This window comes from Mugil cephalus, chromosome 8 (genome assembly GCF_022458985.1).
Source record: "Mugil cephalus isolate CIBA_MC_2020 chromosome 8, CIBA_Mcephalus_1.1, whole genome shotgun sequence".
NCBI classification, from domain to species: Eukaryota; Metazoa; Chordata; class Actinopteri; order Mugiliformes; family Mugilidae; genus Mugil; species Mugil cephalus.
The window spans coordinates 9,857,521-9,877,665 of NC_061777.1; the positions used below are offsets into that span (position 1 = coordinate 9,857,521).

The following is a 20,145-nucleotide window of genomic DNA, read 5'->3' on the forward strand; positions in this document are numbered from 1 at the left end:
TGTGGATGTTACTTATACATCTATTGTACCACCCAACACAAAGTGTTGACCTGGCTTCCAAATTCCTAGATCTTAAACTGATCAAGTGTCTGTGGTATGCACCGGTACAAGCCTGATCAAGAGAGGACCCTCCCCTCAACCCATAGGACCCAAAGACCCCCACTAACAACAATTCATTAATTCATTTGTGCAGATATCCGCTACAATTCACACCTGTTTTTCTTTTTTCCTGCACTGTCGAGTTTCTGCCATGAGAAAGGTCAGAATCATAGTTTTTTTTTTCTTTTGTATTTCAGCGTGTGTTACTGGAACTTGTTGGCAAGAGCTGCTGCACAAATATTTTCCTCCCTTCTCCAGACCATGTACACAGAGAGAAGTTCTTCACACGAACACACACACCAGCCCTTTTCTCAGGAAACCAGATGAGACGTCCCAACACTTTTACTCCCCCACATGAACGGAATGTAACATAAATACCCGGCGTCCAAACCCGCTTGCAGTTCTTCTGTTTGCAGCTCGTCACTCACCATGAAGGCAAGTAGAATTTGCACGCTATAGCAGAAATAATGCCAATTTCATACAAATGCAAAACATATGTGATCCTGCATGAAGGGATATTGGATTTCAGCGAGAAAGTACTTTTAAAGTACTCTTCTCTTCAATCTCCTAATAATTTTTGCTTTTACATTTTTTTACTTTTTTTTTTTAACATTTCTCTGCTACAGCACTTCTAAATGTAGCCTTATTTCCAAACAGCTACTGAAATTATATTCTGTCTTTGACAGCTCATCTGTACATTAATTTGACATCCTAAATTTGTAGGCAGGACAAAACTGTCTCATGGTTATTTCTAGAAATGTCTGGCGGCAGGAATCAATGCTCACTAACACAAGCTCGCCTCCCCTACGGCTGCTAAGGCATATTTCAGTGCAACACTCAATATTCCCTCTGAGGCTGCCAGTATATGATGGATGTGCACAGTATGTCCAGACTGTCCATGACAGCGGAGATATATATATATATATATATATATATATGATTAGAGAGAGAAATACAGATGTGTGGGAACACCTTCTCATTAAATAGCAGTTCTCAAGTTTGGCTCCAAGAGATGTCTCCCTTAAGCTAGATCACCCAGCCTCTCTATCTCCATGTCTATCGCTCTCTCTGCATGAGGAAACATCAGGAAAACCATTATTTGAAATGGCCTGAACCGAACTCAGGCTCAACCTTCGGCAATGTCCAAATAGATCTTTTGTCACTAGGAGGCCGTGTGGTGGTTTTCTTCAAATATAATAAATCAAATAATATCACTTGGAAATATTCACAAATTGGCCCAGCCTTGAATCACATTTCAACCACGAACAGGAAACGGTTCAAACGTCTCTGTTGCCCTCCAGTGTTTGCAAGGCTAAATCACATCTGTAGTTAGTGAGCAGAACATGCACGCCTTCAGCTGCAGCACCTCAAAACATGTTAACAACAAAACGAAGACGTGCAAGAATAATGTGTCACTGAAAATGACTGAAGTGGTGCATTGTACAGAAATAGCATCCGGTGATTTATTGATGAGACAATGTTATTGTATGTACGTATACTCTCACATTCTTGTGATCTTATTTAAAATAAAATATATATAATCAGATCACAGTGGCTCCATGTTAAGCACTGATGCCTCCCAGCATGAAGGTCTGGGTTCAGGTCTGGGTTCGGGTCCGGGTTCGGGTCCCACTCAGGCCTTTCTGGGTGGAGTTGCATGTTCTCCCTGTGTCTGCGTGGGTTTACTCTGGCTTCCTCCAAAGACATGCTGGTTACGTTAATTGGTGATTCTAAATTGACCCTTGGTGTGAGTGTGAGATAGTTTTGACATTTCCTGGGCTTATTCCTGAAGTGAGAGGCAAAATGTACCCTGAGCTTTGTGACTACAAGCATCGGTAACAACATCAGCAATGGCTGTATACAATTTAATGGTCACTAGGGCTGTCAAAATCGTTGGCATCTTAGATTAATCCATCATCATGATTAATCTGATTAAAACGTTTAAAGCACTTAACCCATCTGCAGCGTAAAGTGACACTCCTGCAACCACTGTTCAGTGTGAATAAGAAGCGGTCAGATATCGTCTGTCTTAGTAGCTGCTGAAAGAGGAGGAACAGGGTCACATTAATGAGGAGAAATATTCCTTTCCTGAGACTATTGGCTCATGCAAAATGACACGTGATTAATACATATTAAAAATGAATTCATTTAATCGTGATTAATCAGAATTAATCCACAGCAACCCCGTGATTAATCTGATTAAAAAAATATCGAAGAAAGAACGACTTTGTGCACTTTGGGCAGGTTAAAACTTACATTTAACATAATGGGACTCGGCTATAAAATGTACAAGAGAGATGAAGTATTAGAAGAAGTGCAAGGAATGTCTGGACTGGACTGAAAAGAGAGAGGGGTGAAAAGGTCAATGCATGTTCCTGCAGAGTTGGCTTTTATCACTTAAGAGGAGCCTGGCTGTGCACTCAAGTGTTGGCTAATCTCTACGTTAAGAGTTCAAATACTATAAAAATATAATACTAAATAAATATAATACTATATAAGTACTATAAATACAGTTTGAGCTGAGACGCATAGAATAGAAAATGTACAGGACAGATTCAAGGACATGTATCAATGATTGAGTCTATTTAATATAAACAGCTGATTAAAACTATTATCTGGGATGCAAATCCTTTAAACCATTAGAACATGTAGACATGCGTGAACATGTGCCTAAGTTACACCAATCAGTCACAATATTAAAACCACCTGGCATTCGTGTGGATGTTACTTATACATCTATTGTACCACCCAACACAAAGTGTTGACCTGGCTTCCAAATTCCTAGATCTTAAACTGATCAAGTGTCTGTGGTATGCACCGGTACAAGCCTGATCAAGAGAGGACCCTCCCCTCAACCCATAGGACCCAAAGACCCCCACTAACAACAATTCATTAATTCATTTGTGCAGATATCACTACAATTCACACCTGTTTTTCTTTTTTCCTGCACTGTCGAGTTTCTGCCATGAGAAAGGTCAGAATCATAGTTTTTTTTTTCTTTTGTATTTCAGCGTGTGTTACTGGAACTTGTTGGCAAGAGCTGCTGCACAAATATTTTCCTCCCTTCTCCAGACCATGTACACAGAGAGAAGTTCTTCACACGAACACACACACCAGCCCTTTTCTCAGGAAACCAGATGAGACGTCCCAACACTTTTACTCCCCCACATGAACGGAATGTAACATAAATACCCGGCGTCCAAACCCGCTTGCAGTTCTTCTGTTTGCAGCTCGTCACTCACCATGAAGGCAAGTAGAATTTGCACGCTATAGCAGAAATAATGCCAATTTCATACAAATGCAAAACATATGTGATCCTGCATGAAGGGATATTGGATTTCAGCGAGAAAGTACTTTTAAATTCATGCTTCTCTTCTCTTCTCTTCTCTTCTCTTCTCTTCTCTTCTCTTCTCTTCTCTTCTCTTCTCTTCTCTTCTCTTCTCTTCTCTTCTCTTCTCTTCTCTTCTCTTCTCTTCTCTTCTCTTCTCTTCTCAGAACATTTCACAACTCTGTGCAACAGTCTTGCCATGGCTGTTCCTACTGTTCATTACCAGAGGGTAAAATGCATTTTTCTGTTTTATTGTTTCAGCACTCAATACATGACATTTTAAACCATATGAATCTCCTGAGAGTATTGGCTTTCACTATGTTGTAAGCTATTCTGTTTTCACTGTGGACTGTACTTAAATGTGAATTTGATTTAAACATCATTTCCCAAGGTTTTGTTACCAAAGAGTTCATTGCCAGTGGGGACCTTTTGGCAGCTGGTCCGAGTGTGATGGCTGCACCAACTTGCAGGTCAGGACGGTGAAAGTATCTGCGTTATTTCTTTCTTGTATTTCATATTATGAGATCAAATAAACACCCTTACTGCATTGCATTATTGTTGTTTTACTTTTTCTTTTCTTTTTCTTTGTCACATTTATTTGTTACAGACCAGAAGCAGAGCCATCGTGGTCTATGCTCAGTTTGGCGGGAACCCCTGTTCCGGAGAACGGACTGAGACCAGGTCCTGTGTGACCACAAAAAGTTGCCCCCTGCAGGATGGATGTGGAGACAGGTTTCGCTGTCGATCAGGTTGACAACAGGACTCGCTTTCGACGCTCACGCAGAAGTAAATTAATTATTGCTGAGGCGTCGTCTGTCTTCTGACTTGCAGGGAAATGCATTAGCCAGTCTCTGGTGTGCAACGGGGATCAGGACTGTGAGGAAGATGGACTCGATGAAAGGTTTTGTGGCCCTGAGCAGCACATGGTATGTTCAGAGACAGCTCCTCCACCTAACATTGAACATCTAGGATTTGGGTGAGTGACAGATCTTAATGTAGAACTGCATGACACCCCATGCATGTTACATACTTACCATTGATATATTTTACTTTTTCTGTAGGTTTGATGTGGTGACGGGAAAGAGGAGAGGCAGTGTCATCAATACCAAGAGCTATGGTGGCCAGTGTCGCCTCATGTTTAGTGGTCTCCACAGGTTTCAGTATCGACTGCCCCTGAGTATTATCAAGTACAGCACTTTGGTTTGTATCTCTGGAAACACCTGCAATTACGATGAGTCTCTTAATTCACTTCCTAAGTAGACCTTATCCGATGCATTGTTCATACACATGGTGTGGGATGCGATTAAGGACTAAAGAAAAAGGAAATGGAACCTGTTGGTGTCATGTTCAGAAGAACTTCTGGGAACTTTGTGTTGATAACGACGTCTCCACCACATACTTTATGGTAGTTTTAGCTATTTTCCACATGCAGCATTTATATGTCTGCAACAACAGCAATGATAACAAAAGCGTTCGGATTCAGAGAAAGTATAGAGAAAGTAAGTAAGTAAGTGAAGAGAAACTAAGTATCTATATAGACGCAATATTTTCGTATAGAAATGCTGTTTTCCACATTTATTTAACTATTTAACTCTACTTTGTTCAGTCAGGTGAATATTTTATGTTTCTTAATTATGGGAAATGCTAAACATAGTCAAATTTGTACTGTTTTCAGGTTACAGTAAAGAATGACTTCAGTGATGAGATGTTCAGCAATACATGGGAATTCACTAAGGATATCGTCAAGAGGGAGAAAGTGTCCGGGACAACATCAGGATTTCACAATTATGATTATCATAAAGTAGATTTCAAAAGTCAGGTGTGTGGAAATACTCTACCTTTAACAAACAACCCCTCGCATCGTATTCTGGAAAACTATTTAAATAATGTGATGTTGTTGTTTTGTTCTCCTTACAGACCCAAAGGGTTTTGATTTTAAAGAATGACATAGAGGTAGCCCAGTTCCAGAGTAACTCTCCTCAATACCTCCCAATATCTGAGGAGTTTTGGAAGGCTCTGACCAAACTCCCGTCAGTCTATGACTACCCTGCCTACAGGAAGGTTTTGGAGAGGTTTGGGACACACTACCTGTCTGAAGGAAGTCTAGGCGGCGCCTTCAGAATTGTTGACACACTGGATGAAAAAACTGTGCGATTTTTGGGTGAGGATTCATGAATCATTAGTAGTTTAATGAATGGGACACATTTCACCATTTAATGTAGACAGTCAACCCAGTGCAGTGTTGATGGTGACTGTCAAGTCCCTCTGTGGGATATGTATATAATGCCTCCATGTACCAGGATGCATTGTGCAGAAGCCATCTGCCCATCTCCTGGAGGTGGCCAAATTTCAAACCTATCATCAGTCTATGTTGCTCTTCGGTGACGCAAAATTATCTGAATGTATTAGAATGTATCATAAAACCTATTCTGAAGTCCAAACAAGTAAACAGTGTAAAGTTTTCAGTATATTGATAAAACTTTAGATACTGTACAGCCCCATAAAGCCCTGCTCCAACATCTGTTTCAGGAACTGACTTTTTGTCTTTGTTTCCAAGAGACGGAAAGGGAAGAATATGATGAATGTGAGAGGACTAAACGCTGGATTCTATTCTTCCCTCTTACCATTGAGAAATGTAGACGTGGTCAAAGCGGTGGAGGGACTTCAAGAGGTGAAATTTGGATGTTAATTTTACATATTTACTAGAACGTATGAATCCTTTATGGCGTCCATCATCTCTGCAAACCTTTTCAAATATTTTAAATAGGAGATAGGGTTGTCAGACCTGCGACAAACGTGGATGTGGATGGAGGAGCCGTGTCACTTATCGCAGCACTGAAGAGAATGCAGGCCAACGATGTGGACAGCAACTGGAAAATGTACTCAGACTGGGCTGAATCTGTTGGGTCATTTCCAGTGGTCATAAAACAAAAGGTGAAGGGCCAAATATTTTCACTTTAAATAACGGACATAGTTAAGAATTTTCTTCACGTGCATTTTAGTGTTTCGGTTTATCAAATAACACAGTTTGCGTCTCCCCTTCGTTTTACCCTTTAACTGCAATTGTATGTTTTTGGAAGGTGCGACCGCTGTCAGAGCTGGTGAAGGAAGTGCAGTGTGCTGGGGTGAAAAAGCTCTACCTTCGCAGGGCCATAGAGCAGTACCGCTCTGAGAGCGACCCCTGCCACTGTCAGCCCTGCAGTAACAATGGCCTGGCTGTCATGGAGGGAAATCAATGCAAATGCATCTGCAAGCCTAATACGTCGGGACTGTCCTGTGAAACGGGAACAGAAGCGGAAGGTGTTCCGGGTGGGTTATCTTTCTGGAAATTCTTTACTACTACTACTACTACTACTACTACTACTACTACTACTTTACAGTCGGTCAAGCTTGAAATAATATGTCATATCTTGTTTGTTTCAATCTGTACAAATTGTAAAAGTAAGCAGTTTAGTGAGACACCCCCCAACCTATAAGTAGTCCACAACCCCTTTTTTAAAATAAAAAAAAAGAGAGACAGAGATAGCACGATTGTTAGAAAGTTTCTATTTGGCTAATTATGTTTCTTCTGTACGACGGCGTTAAATGATAGCCCCATTTCAATTTTTGCGCTGAATTAATTTTTTATTTTTTTTGGATAAACCATAACCTGAAAACCTCCAGAGACACTCCATTCCAAATGGGCACATATGAAAATGGTATGATAATGCATATTAATGTTCATTCTTCTTTCGTGTGCGTGGTCATTAAGGAGTGATTCATGGTAGCTGGTCCTGTTGGTCTTCCTGGTCGTTCTGCTCGGCGGGTCGAAGGTCACGATCACGTTCCTGCTCCAATCCACCCCCTCAGAATGGGGGACAACACTGTTTTGGAGATAGAACTGAGAGCTCTGACTGCGAAGATCAAGAACTGGAATATTTGAGGTCAACATGAATTGAAAAACATTTATGCAGTCACCAATGAGAAGTTGAATTTTGTCAATGTGTTCATTTTTGAACTATTTTTCCACAGAACCTGGGAGCCTCAGTGCTTTGATCAGACTCTCTCACCACCTCAGACGTGTAGAACCCCACCTGCTCTCATCAATGGCTACATCTTGGTAAAGCTAAACATTTACAATACTCGTGTGGAGTAAATTGTTGCACATTCAAGAGTTTATAATCACACCATTATTTATTATTGTAGATTTTATTTTTTCTCCTGATTCAATGACCTCGGGTTATATTTGTCCTTCAGAGTTCAGTCTTCTTATTTCCATTCATTTATAAGAGAAATCTGCACACACAAGTCATCTTTTTATCATCGGGTGCTTCACAGGACCCTAAGGAAATTTACATTGAGGGCAGCAAAGTTGAATACACCTGCACTGAAGGTTACCATCTCCTTGGTCAACCCCTGGTTTGCACTACAAACCGAACCTGGTCAAGCAGCCCCGGACTGTGTAAACGTGAGTTCGTGCAACCAAAGTTTAACATCTATGCTCCCATAAATGAATTACAGTGTTACCTTTTCCAACCCCTCTCCCCTAGTTTCGAAGTGCAGGATTCGCTCTGTCTCGCCTGATGTCACAGTCTCTCCCCTGAAACAGGTGTATGACATAGGGGAGTCAGTTACTTTGTCCTGTCCAGAGGGTAGACAGGTACTGGGAGAGTCAACGGTTATTTGTGACCCCAGTCTGAATTTTTCACCGAACCCTGCAACCATCAGGTGCAGCGAAGGTAAGACTGACTTTGACGTCCACGCCTAATGGATAGCGTGATACCGTCACGTGAGATGTGACCCTGGTGTATTCTACCCTTCTTTTCGATCCTTTCTTCACCATCACTGCTCCATATCACTGAACAGTGAGAAGGACTGATTTCTTTGTATCCTTCAGTTACTACAAAACCACCGGAGATTGCTCCTGCAGGGCAATGTAAACTGTGGGAGAAGTCTGCCAGGGGGACATGTGTTTGCAAAATGCCATTTGAGTGCAGGTATGTTCACTTTGATTGTTATCAAACTGGACATGATTTTAAATTTCTAGTCTGATTTGATTAATCTTCTTCTTCTTGTGGTTACGTGTTTCTCGTTCCTATTATTTGTGATCACCAGTTCATCTTTGGAGCTGTGCGGCTCTTCGCCTGCGACCGGCAAATCGATCTTTCTCAGTGTGTGCAAGATGCACTCACTGCAGTGCATAGGGAAAAACTATGTGATAGCTGAGGACGGCGCCTGCAAATGGCCACAGCGCAACACCACGGGCTGCGTCGGCTGTCACATGTGGGAGATGTGTGACGGTAGGAACAAGATCACAAACAAGCCGTGCTAATGGGCGGTGATTGCATTTCATAACCGTGGCCCCCGTTTGTCGTCCCACCGTCCATGCAGATCAAACCAGCGAGTGTCGCTGTAAGGAGTCTGCGGACTGCTCGACCCCCGGATTGAACGTGTGCGTCCGCGTTGGGGAGGATGAGACCGCGCTGACCATGAGCGAGTGTGAAGCCGGACTTCGGCGATGTAAAGGGGAAAAGGTGACGGTTGTCGGTATCCTGCCCTGCACTGACTGAAGAGTCAAACAGAGGGCTGACTCACCGACTTCCCATGTTCTTTTACTCATTAATCCTCTCTCTTTTGTAACCCAGTGTTGTTTTGAGTGCCAGTACTTGCCCTTATGTTTTGCATGTTTAAAAAAAAAAAAAAAAGATTTAAAATGTATTAAAGAATAAACACGAGAATACCAGACATGTTTAATTTCTTTCCATTTGGGGATGCTGGAACAAGTGGTTAAGCATTGTTCGTTTTATAAATTCTTATATTCCACTTGGATTACATGCACGTCAGACCTAATAAAGTTGGGCTCCATTTTCAGGGAAACAGCTATGTAAATATCCCTTGACACAATGATGGAAATGGTGCATTTCAAAAGCTGCCGCGTGCGTAATAAACCAGACAGTGCTCAGTCTGCCAAGCACACAAACCCAGTTTATTTCTGCCCCTGGCTCGCTGCCCTCTCAAGGTGTGAGGGTGCGTCTGAACTTGCCTGTGAAACGGTACGAAAGAACAGGCTACTCTATTTTTCGTCATCATATCTATGCGCTTATTGTCAGCGGATACATTTCACCTGTTGCTTGCAAAGGGCCGGTGGCTCAGAGGTAGGTGCTGGTAGTGATTGTGCCCACACTCTTAAAGAGACAATACAAAACGCTTTTTCGGACATGTACAGGTGAAAGACCACACCTCAGTAGGTAGAAGGATGTTTATTTTGTCCGGGAGGGAAAGGTAGGGGATGGCACGAGGGGGGAGGCATGAGAGAGGTCGAGGGGATGGAATGAAGAAGAGAGACATAGAGGCTGATGGTCTGATGTCTGGATGAAGAGCCCAGGGACTGAGATTCCTTGTGGAAGCATATGACTTAGACTACACGTCTTCATGCAATGAGATAGTAAAGAAGAAAGAACAGAGAGGGTTGTAGGGGTAGGTGTTTTGAGAACTGAGCCAAACGGGCGAGGAGATGTGTTGTTCTCGAATCCGAGTCCAATAACTTTATAAATGTATTTCGTGTTTAGGTGATAATAGTTTCCCAAAGGTGTGCCGGGATCGGTTGACTGGACGTGTGCATTTTTACACTCTTCACACCATTCACTGAGTTCCTTAAATCGTTGATTGATTAGACATTTTTATATAGATACTGTATATTTTTAAAATATTCCCTCACATATTTAAATTTCTGGAAGATATTATTGCAACACTACTGTTGCACGTTTGAAATAAATAATAATAATATTTGAACGTGTGTATTATTTGCATAGCCTAGTATTGAATGCAAAATGATAATGATAATAATATATATTTATAAAAAGCACTGGGCTGAATGTAATATAGAACACACATAGTAGACAGTGGGTCCCTACTTCCCCATCAGTTTGGGGGTCCTTGGCCTGAAAAACCCCTCATCAATAACATAAATCATGTCGTCTTCTGATCAGCGTGTGCTGAAGAAACCTTAAAGAAACGGAGTCAAATGGCAAACATGTTGAGACGTTTGGTTTGCGGTTAGTCGCGTTCTTAAATCATGCAACAAATTCATCTAATTCAAGGATATTTGCAAGAACGGGTGAGACAAGTTTGTCTCTTTTGAACGTTTGTCTCCACCCAGTGGACATTTCAGCGGGTTACATGCAAAGCAATTAGACCACCAGTTGATAAGTTTTAATAACAAAAGTTTTATTAACAATGTAAAATGACCTATGTCAACTTTGACTACTGTATTTTCACCTTGCCATAAACGTTGATTACAATCTTTGAACACGCAAGACCCATAATACCTGCTCTCTGCCCCTCGGTCAAAGAGAGGCGCCTTCCTGCTCACACCCGCACAGGTCCTCTGCAAAGCACTTCCAACTTTGAGAATAATTCAGAGCATCGCGTAAAGAGTATGTGTATATACAAGTCTAATGTCTCAATTTATAGATAGATACTGTGTGCAAAGAAGTTTTCTTTTGAATATTTGTATCATATATTTCGAAGCTGGAAAGTTGAAGTCGATTACAGGTTCTTGGTTTATGGAAGACTAAATTAAGTACATTGAGAAGAAAAACAGCAAGAAACGGAAAACAGAGACGGTAATACACACCAAACTTACTCAGCACAAACCTGTCACCTCAGCTTAGACAGACGGAGGTATAACTTTGTCTTTGCAAGTGCCATCCTCAAATATTTGAACAGCGTCTATTCACAAGTTATCACATTATGTCTGACAAAACGGACATTTATATTCCCTTTTTTGTTTTTTGTTTTTAAAACATGGATCCTCGTTTCATTCACTCAGGCTTGTGGAAGTAATTGAACGTCGACATTGTTTCAGATGACCTCTCATTCTCGTTTACACCGGACAAGCAGATATCTGACTTTGTTTACCAAAAAAGGGAGGATCTGTTGCAAAATATCTTAAAATATATGTTCATGACTTTAGTTTTCATTACATTGCAGTTACAATTCTTCTTTGTATTACAAAATAAAATTATAAAATGGGCAGCTGTTAAAAAAAAACGAGAGAGAAAGAGACGATTTATTTGAAAATGGCAGTAATAGATTGGTGGGAGACACAAGTGGTGAAGGACAGTGGGTAATGGTGTCTTTGTTGCTGCCTCCTACCCACGAAGGCGGGGCCCTTAGCTGGTTACCAGGCAACAGAGCCCGAAGAACCGCCTCTTCCTCTGTCGGACAAGTGGGTAGGGTGTCAGGTTCAGCAAACTGCTGTCATCTGGGCGCAAGAAGACAGGGTTAGCACTGCCAAGTCATACATTTCTGCTCATTTTAGTTATGCTGCATGCTTGGAGACAGTCGTTGATAAACTATTTTTGAAGTATTGTTGCTCTGTGGAGTTATCCAGGATGTGCGTGTGTGAGTTTTTATTTATTTTTTTCTCACCTTGGTTCTTCAGTGGTAAAGGCATTGTCTCCCTGAGTTTACTGAGAAGGTTCTTCATCTCCCTCATGTCCCTGCAGTTACACAAATAAGCTGTGTTGTGGTTACACTTATAAGAACACTGTTGTGTTTCCATCACTTCAGGAGGAAACACACTAACCTGCATTCACTCCCTGGAGACTTACCTCAACCTTAAACCGGCATTAACGTTATATTTCCAAAATGAGGTGGATCTGCGAGCAGATTTAAATCTGCGCAGCTTCAGTGATACACATGCTCACACAAGCACATCTACAAACAGGCAGAATACTATATAAAATATATATATCCTCAGGTGTGCTGTATTTTGCACTGTAAACTCTGAAGGCAACTAAATTCTGTCCCAGTATTTTATTAAGTAGTGTGCAGGCAGTAAAACTATGGCACACAAACTTTTAAAATGTGATACTGCAGTTTCATAAAACGTCCCAAACAACTGTCAAAACCAGCCTTAAACACTGCGTTGGATTTCCCTTGCTATCTGCTTTGCCAACTTCAGTACAGTAATTGCATGCAGTTAGGCCCAGAAATATCTAGACAGTGACACAATATTCATGATTTTGGCTCTGCATGCCACCACGTTGGATTCGAAATGAAACGACTGAGATGCAATGGAAGAGTAGACTTTCAGGTTTAATCAAAAATATCCTGTGGAAAGTTAAGGAATGGCAACTGTTTTTTAAACAAAGTTTCCTCATTTCAGGGGCTCAAATGTAATTGGAGAAAATAACATCACTGTGAATAAAATGTTAATTTTTTTAAGTATTGTACAGTGTCAGGCCTTTACTGCAGTTGTCTTCAGTTGTTGCTTGTTTGTGTGTCTTTGTGCCCTAAGTTTTGTCTTAAGCAAGTGAAATTCATGCTTGTTTGGCTTCAGATCTGGTGACTGACTCAGGCATTGCGGAATATTCCACTTCCTAGACTTAAAAAACTCCTATGTTGCTTTAACTGTATGTTTTGGGTCATTATCCATCACTACCCAGTGCCGTTAGAAGCCCTGCATGCCCATGTCTTCTGCATACTTTCTCTCTTCCCATCATTCATCATGGTTTGGGTTGATTCTACTTCCCGGAGAGTGTTCTTCACTTGGTTGGAGGTTGTGAAGGGGCTTTTTTAAGCAGGGACAGGATCCTGTGATCATCCCAACCGTTGCCTTCTATAGACATCCAGGGATTTTTGAGTTCCAGAGCTCACCAATGCACCAAACTGATGATTTGGCCGCTCCTAACATTTCAGCCCATGAAATAGCTTTTGAGTAAACTGTCCAATTACTTTTGGTCCCTTGAAAAAGAGGCAACTACATATTAAAGAGCATTGATTCCTACACCCACCCTCCAATTTGGATGTAAATACCCTCAAATTACAACTGCGAGTCGGCACTTTAAGCCCATGTTAATTATATAATTGTATCTTGAACATGTTTTGGTAAACAGCTAAAATAACAACACTTGTGCCAGTGTTTAAGTATATGCGTACCTAACTAATGTGGACAGTCATATATCTCTAGTGGATTTTATAGAATGTCTTGTGGGGAAAAGTCTCAGTTCACCCATTCTTGCAAAATTAAACTATAGAGGAACTACAAGAACTATTGACTATAGACAAAACTACATATCTGTGTCTGTGAATTAGTCATTAAAGTAAACGGAAGAATGAATGTCATAATGCAAAATGTGTGATCTTCTGGTTCATGTAAAATGTCACTGTAATGTGACAAAACCTGCTCAAAAAATGCTTTGGATTTGTTATAGCATGTGTTAGTAACATCAAAAGAAACACAAATGCACAAACGTATTACACTCAGAAGGACCCAGTACAAAACAAACTCCATATTTTGTCTACCTACCTTTCTATGTTATCTATGTCAGTGGCCACCAGCCAGCAGAGCTGAGGACAATCTGTCGGGGAGGAAGATGTGTCCTCCAGGATGGGGATGTCCGAGCTGTCCTCTATCTTACTGTCGACCCCGGACGGACCGCATGAATCCTTACCTACATCGCACAGAGAGTGGCTTTAATAATGTTTCATCACAGGGCCCGTTAAACACAGTGAAACTAAAATGACTCCTTATGAGGCAATATATGCATGTGCATATGATTAAATGCCGTCTATAAACCAGCTGTGCATTAACCTTTCCTGTGGAGCTGCAGGGATCCCAGCAAGCAGACAGATTTGAGCATCTCTGTGATGTACATCTCCAGGCAGCACTGCAGCTGGATGAAGAGCCTACAGATCTCAGGGTGGATCTCCCCATCCTCTGGCCTGAAATGGCACACGACAACAACAAAGCTTACTGGCTGGCTGGTACGTGATGACCTCTGGAAACAGTGACAAGCTTTTGAGACACCAAATTTTCTAATTCATTTTCGTGGTCACCCAGGAAGGGTTAGCAGCTAACTAATGCCAGATCACACGCAGATAAAAGAGTCAAGGCACAGTTCCAAAATGCAAAATGTGAAATGGTACAGTAACACTGTATGTATAAAATCAACTGCTGAGTGAATATTATTTACTAATCTTTGAGTTAAAAAAAAAAAAGTTTAAATCCTTTTTTATACTTGTTTGTTTTATTGTCATTTAGAGATGAATGTTGTGTGGACATATGTGTTTTGAGTGCCAGCATAATTTCGTCCTTATCCTTGACTGAAGTGTGAGTGCTGTAAGCTAGTGTGTGATTTTGAACTCCATTTTCACGATGCACGCCTTATTTATCACATGACAAACGCATTCCTCACCAGCTTTTATTGTGAAATGTCTCATATGAATAAATAGAGTCGACAGCATTTTACTTTAGTTTAATCTCTCAGATGAAGTGTACAGTTTGAATCGATGATTAATAAATTATGCATCTAGTTCCCATTGCTTTACGTCGATAGCAGTGTAAAACTGCTGAATTTTGCAGGCTTGTTTTATTGTGCCAGCACCTTCCATCCATATGTAACTGCTTCTTGTTTAACTATTGGAAAACATATGAATAAATAAAAGCTCTAAAGATATTTAAACCGGACATAAAACCTTGTCTCGGTATTTAGGCCTGATTTACTGATCACCGCTGTAGCTCCACAACTATATGAAGCCAGGATGTTAAAGGGGAAACTACAGCAGGTGATGCTCAGTAGGTGTGATATCACGTGGGAAAGTGGCAGCGATGAGAGGCGTGAAACCTGCACCTGGTACGAATGTTTCTCACACAAATCATGCTGTTGAATTCCCCTCTTGCAACAGCGAGCTTCTCCTTGCCATCTTCGCTTTATCACAGTGCTGCCTTCTGCGGCGCCGTTGCTAAAGCACAGCTGCCGCTAATGCTGTCCTGCTTATCAGCTTTCCTTTCGCACGTTGGAGGGGCCCACCATCACTCAAACCACTCAGACACACTGGCTTTATTTTATTAACGGGGAACGATCTGTACTGTCTAATCGGAGCCCTGCCTCTCCTGTAGTTGGACATTTACATGGCCAGGAGAGTTTAGAGAGGAGGATTCAGAACATACAGGTGATTAATATGACAGCGATTCCTAAAATTCAAACCCTAGACTATAAAAGTTAGCAGCGGCCCTGGGGAGAAAGTTTCCCATATTGGGAAAAAATTGCGGAACAGAAATTTACTTCACTGTATTGCATCATGTACCCAGTAATTTAAAGACAATGTTATTAAAACCATGTCATAAAAAGAAAAAGCAAACAAAAAAAAAACCAAACAGCTGCACTGCACTCACTCAGTTCATGATTTCTGTATCCACATGAAAACACACAGTAGACATGTTCACAGGTTAACTGATTATGTGGATAACAGTTGTACCATTCACATGTTGCAAGTGGAATAATCATTGAGTTAGGACAGAGTGGATACTGCCTGATGCATTTAGGCTCCTTATAAAACATTTTGCAGATTCTTTTTTCATAGAAGCTTATTCTATGATTGTGCAGACCTCTAACACATAAGCACGTGTATGGTAATTGTAAGGAGGCATACGGTCGCCATATTGAATGTAAACCTGATGTTGTTATTGTTCCAACATCACCCGGTTTTGGCAAGCAGCTCACACTGCAGACATCCTCCAAATCTCCCTCACCACTGGCTTCCGTCTGTCCAATTGTTATTTAAGTAAGTTTAAGGGTGCCAAGTCGGCTGGCATCTTAGCCTCGCCGAGGATCTTCAAATCCCAAGCCTCACTTTGCCCTTCTTCCACTGGCACCAGTGTAGGGGAAATTTCGTGGGCCAAGTCAACAGTCTTCTCAGGCCTTCACCATAGCCAGATCCCCTTGTCTTAAAATTAAACTTCTATCATAAACAAACCTCTTGTAATTAACAGTCAGCGAACCGTTAACCAACTTTGGATCAAACCACAGTTTGAGTGTAATATGCTTTTGATGAAGGAAAAACCCAAGGATTTGGATTCTTATAAACACTCTGCTCTCAAGGAAAAATAACTTCGCTTGATGAAAAGTGGTGGTGGTTCACATGATCATAACATAAGCCACATCCCACAAACAATAACTGGGCCATTCTCACAATGCATCACAGAAAACAAAATAAAAAAGTAAGTAATTGGCCTCACATTACTAATACTCTTATCTAAGATATTCATCCACTTCCATCCCACTTTGTGCATTAGGAACAGCTAATGGGAGGTGATTAGTTACAGTATGTTGTTGGGATTGAGATTGTGTTTCCTGGTAAAGCTCTTCCACTTGTAAATTGGAGATGTCATGATTTTTTTTTTTTCCATGTTCTGTTTTTCTCCCACTTGAAACTCGCTGGAGTAATGGTGCAGAAACCTGGTTGATTTATTTGAAGAGTGGAGTAGGCTTACAAAACTACACACGAGCACAAAACGGGAATGCTTATGCAAATTAAAGATTTATTTTGGTAAAACTAGCTACTTTCCAACAGACTCACTGCAGTGTTGCGGAGTCAAATCTTTTCAGGACCATGGACAGCGCCTGTGCCAACTCACCCCGATATCAAGGAGAGACTGTGGTGCGCCGCTCTCGCCATTTCGCAGCCTTTTGTTCGGGTCTTCAGCATTTCAGCCCGTAAGGAAGGACAGTCGACAGTGATTTCACCAATGGAGATGACCAGTTCACGGTACAGAGCCACAAGTGTATTGAATTCTTGGACGATCTGTGTTACAATGAGATCATAAAGATAACATAAAATAAGTTATCCCCCAAATGACCTCGAAAGCACCACATCACACGGCCTAACTCACAACTTTTGGCCGAATGCGACTTCCTGTCCTGGTCATTGCAGTGGTCTTTATCCACATGAAAACGTGACAGCCAAGAAGGAAACCCTGAGCAGCACAGAGGCAGCCTCTGCACTGGGGACAAATAAGGTACCATGTGCAGGTGCATGGTGGTGTGCTTTAATGGAACCACTGTTTGAAAAAGTGCAACCTTGCACATATGCAGTCACAAAAGAACCCCGAATCTCCGAGAGAAACATGTGATGTGAGCATAAAGTGAATCATCGTCTTTGTAATAAACCGAAGAGCCAGAATGCACGATAAATTAACCGATAGATGAATCGCCGTGGGGTTTATTCTACATTAGGGTGTTTGCACAAGCTCGGAGCTTCGCTTTAGGCTCAAGTATTTGACACGTTTTGTGCAACTCCTGCATAGCAGCCCGCTGTAGTCCTGTAAGCGAACAGCGAGGCTCCATGACGATCACTGATGTATGAACGGGTGAAGCAGGCTATATCATTCGTGACAGCGTCTGTCACAACACAAATGATCTGTGCCATGATCGCATTCACCTCCACCTACATGAGCGTGAAATTCAAGTCATTTTGAGATCTGCCCAAATTACCAGCAGCTTTCTATACTATCAATGCAAATCACACTGTCAATCTGACACCTCCGTCTGTTTTTTTCTTCTTCTTCTCTACCGACAAAGCATTGCAAAAGCATACAGCTATTTATAGGCTTACAGGTTACAGTCTTTTGTGAAGCTATTAACAGCTGTCGCCAGTGCACACATATGCATGTACGGGATAGTCGATGGTCCTAGAACAAAGAAAGGTTGGGATAATAACACAGCACTCCTCAACAGAGGCACCATGCAGGCACTGACGTGCCGCAAACCTACCATTCTGCAGTCGGCCACGGCGCGCTGAGCTTTGCGGGTACTTTCGGTGCTCTCCCTCCTCTGTGGGTCTCGGTACGGAGGCTTGCCGATCTGGAAGATGTTCCCGGCGGATCTGGGGCGGTTTTTGCGCCCATTCGATGCAGAACTCATGCATACACATCCACTATTAAAACAGCTCTAGGATAGAAAGATCTTGTCTTATCCCCCCCTCCAAACTCCACCACTTTCCGTCTTCCTTTCTTACCACCCTGCACCTCACTCTTCACCTTATTTTCTCCTCCGCTTGTGCTCGGTTCACCTTCACCAACTGCTGGCTGGGTTCAATCTTGACTACCGTTATTGCTCTGCCTATCTCACGGTATTTCCCTCTAACGCGGTAGAGGGAGAAAATATTTTCCCAGACGAGCCTCAGAGCGCAGGAAAAGTACCGGATGAGCGCCTGCGAGTCCTCTCCGCATTGCCTTGACTGCGACGGGGCGCAAGTCACCTTCACTCCAGCAGCACACGGTGCACAGTAAAGACTTCACACCCAACCCGGAGTCCAGCTAGCTGAGGTGTCTTTTCTGACGCACCGATGTCAAGAGGAAACGATCGCACTCACGGATATTCTCCAAATGCAACCATTTTTTATGATTACGCGTTTCCATTAAGCACCAATAAGACGGGCGATAAACGATATTTTCTCTGCTGCAGAACCTCCTATAGAGACCAAATAACGCCGTCAGTGTCCGCGCTGACAATTTCACAGTGCACAGGCGACACTTTGAGCTCCTATGCGGGAGAAAAGCTAAACGTTCAAAAAAGGAAAAAATAATTGCCGGTACGCCGCTGTCAATCTGCTCCAAGTGTTTGTTTCTTTGAGCGTCTCCAGCTAGTCGGGCGGGCCTATCTCTAACCTTGGAGAGGCAGCAGAAGACGAGCCGTTGCTACAGGCCTGACGTGGCTCTGTGGCTGGCAACACTGCGCACCCAAAGGACGCGAATACTAATAGGGCCCATCAACTCAGCACCCCCGCCCTGAGCCGAAACCTAAATGAACTTCTAAATGTGTGAAATGGCAGACTACTGGGCACTTTGCCTCCTTCCAGTTAAAGTCATATAAAACTAAGTAAGCAGATCTTCCGATAAAGACAATTTAGAATAGCACAATATAAACTGTCCCTGCTCTCTGCTGTGGTGTATCCATCTTTACACGCAGACCCAGCTGACTGGGGTTTAAAGTTGGTTTCATGGCATGTTTAAATCTCCACACTATAGTAATATTAATATACACTTATAGTGTTTAAGTGTTCTTCTCCTAAAGTTTACATTGAACTTTTCTTCAATGGCATTTTATTAGAAACTTCAAATAGGCTGGGAACATGACGATTTAAAGTCTCAAATTATGTGCTGTTGAAACTAAGACCTATATTATATCCTCATATAAATCACGACAGGTGGAAAAACACATAAGCACAAAAAGTATTTACCTGCTGCTTGCGTGCAAAAGAATGCACATTCAGACTTACAACTTAAACAAAATCACTATCTGCCTCAACTTCACCTAAAACCAAGTTATCTAAAATGCCTTCTTTTCCACTATGAGCAGTTACTCTTTGTCCACCCCAAAATTCTGCCAGCTATATTGGATTATGAAACAAATGCAGACATGTTCAATAAATGTGTTGATTAGACCTCAAAAATCACTCGGGAAAATTCACCTTCAACATGTACATCCATGTACTGGAAAGCTGTTACTGGTTTGTTGCTGGACTATTTGTCAATTCTGACGAAAAGGCAGGAAGACTTTTCAAACCAAAACATGAAATATTTTTAGGAGTACACCCAGAGGCATGACTTCACAGAAAGAGAGGGGGACTGAGCACAGGAACTCACAATGTAATTTTATATATTTTTTACATATTGTAACCGTAAGCCTCTAAACCATCCAAACTCGAATGCCCTTTTCTCCTAAATGTGCACCCAATTTCAATAACTTAACATATGGCCAACTTCGCATCCTGCCTTCCTGAGGTTATAACCTCCGCTTATCGTACCCCCTCATCATGGAAACTCCGGCTCGGGGCAGAGAGTCTTGTATCTATGCAGAGGTAACCAGAAACTGTGCTTTCCACTGAGTGAACCCAGATATAACCAACTGGAGCCGCTTTGCCTCCTGCTCTAGTTCTGGGTACTTCCC

General features: G+C 41.9%; 2 protein-coding genes across 2 annotated transcripts; one reads left to right on the forward strand and one right to left on the reverse strand.

The window, feature by feature from the left end:
- Window positions 1-3,198: 3,198 nt before the first annotated feature.
- c7a (complement component 7a) lies at window positions 3,199-9,151 on the forward strand. Its single transcript, XM_047591655.1, has 18 exons — window positions 3,199-3,348; window positions 3,595-3,656; window positions 3,819-3,897; window positions 4,035-4,176; window positions 4,259-4,403; window positions 4,489-4,627; window positions 5,103-5,246; window positions 5,345-5,588; window positions 5,985-6,098; window positions 6,195-6,361; window positions 6,508-6,736; window positions 7,179-7,350; window positions 7,439-7,526; window positions 7,745-7,874; window positions 7,957-8,145; window positions 8,304-8,403; window positions 8,522-8,706; window positions 8,798-9,151. Exons 1-18 carry the CDS (start codon window positions 3,343-3,345, stop codon window positions 8,974-8,976), a joined length of 2,514 nt encoding a protein of 837 aa, XP_047447611.1. The 5' UTR covers window positions 3,199-3,342; the 3' UTR covers window positions 8,977-9,151.
- A 1,461-nt stretch (window positions 9,152-10,612) lies between these two features.
- rgs7bpa (regulator of G protein signaling 7 binding protein a) lies at window positions 10,613-18,945 on the reverse strand. Its single transcript, XM_047593127.1, has 6 exons — window positions 17,968-18,945; window positions 16,833-16,999; window positions 14,007-14,137; window positions 13,722-13,866; window positions 11,840-11,910; window positions 10,613-11,672 (listed from the first exon to the last, which is right to left on the reverse strand). Exons 1-6 carry the CDS (start codon window positions 18,115-18,117, stop codon window positions 11,581-11,583), a joined length of 756 nt encoding a protein of 251 aa, XP_047449083.1. The 5' UTR covers window positions 18,118-18,945; the 3' UTR covers window positions 10,613-11,580.
- Between the last annotated feature and the right edge of the window lie 1,200 nt (window positions 18,946-20,145).

Bases quoted from the DNA above. Each gene is read 5' to 3' on its own strand.
- c7a (XM_047591655.1), top strand. The intron at 3,898-4,034 runs GTCAGGACGGTG...TATTTGTTACAG, and splicing joins ATGGCTGCACCAACTTGCAG to ACCAGAAGCAGAGCCATCGT. The intron at 5,589-5,984 runs GTGAGGATTCAT...TTTGTTTCCAAG, and splicing joins AAAAACTGTGCGATTTTTGG to AGACGGAAAGGGAAGAATAT.
- rgs7bpa (XM_047593127.1), bottom strand. From the start codon at position 18,117: ATGAGTTCTGCATCGAATGGGCGCAAAAACCGCCCCAGATCCGCCGGG. The intron at 17,000-17,967 runs GTAGGTTTGCGG...ATTGTAACACAG, and splicing joins CCGTGGCCGACTGCAGAATG to ATCGTCCAAGAATTCAATAC. The intron at 13,867-14,006 runs GTTAATGCACAG...TGTGCGATGTAG, and splicing joins CCTGCAGCTCCACAGGAAAG to GTAAGGATTCATGCGGTCCG.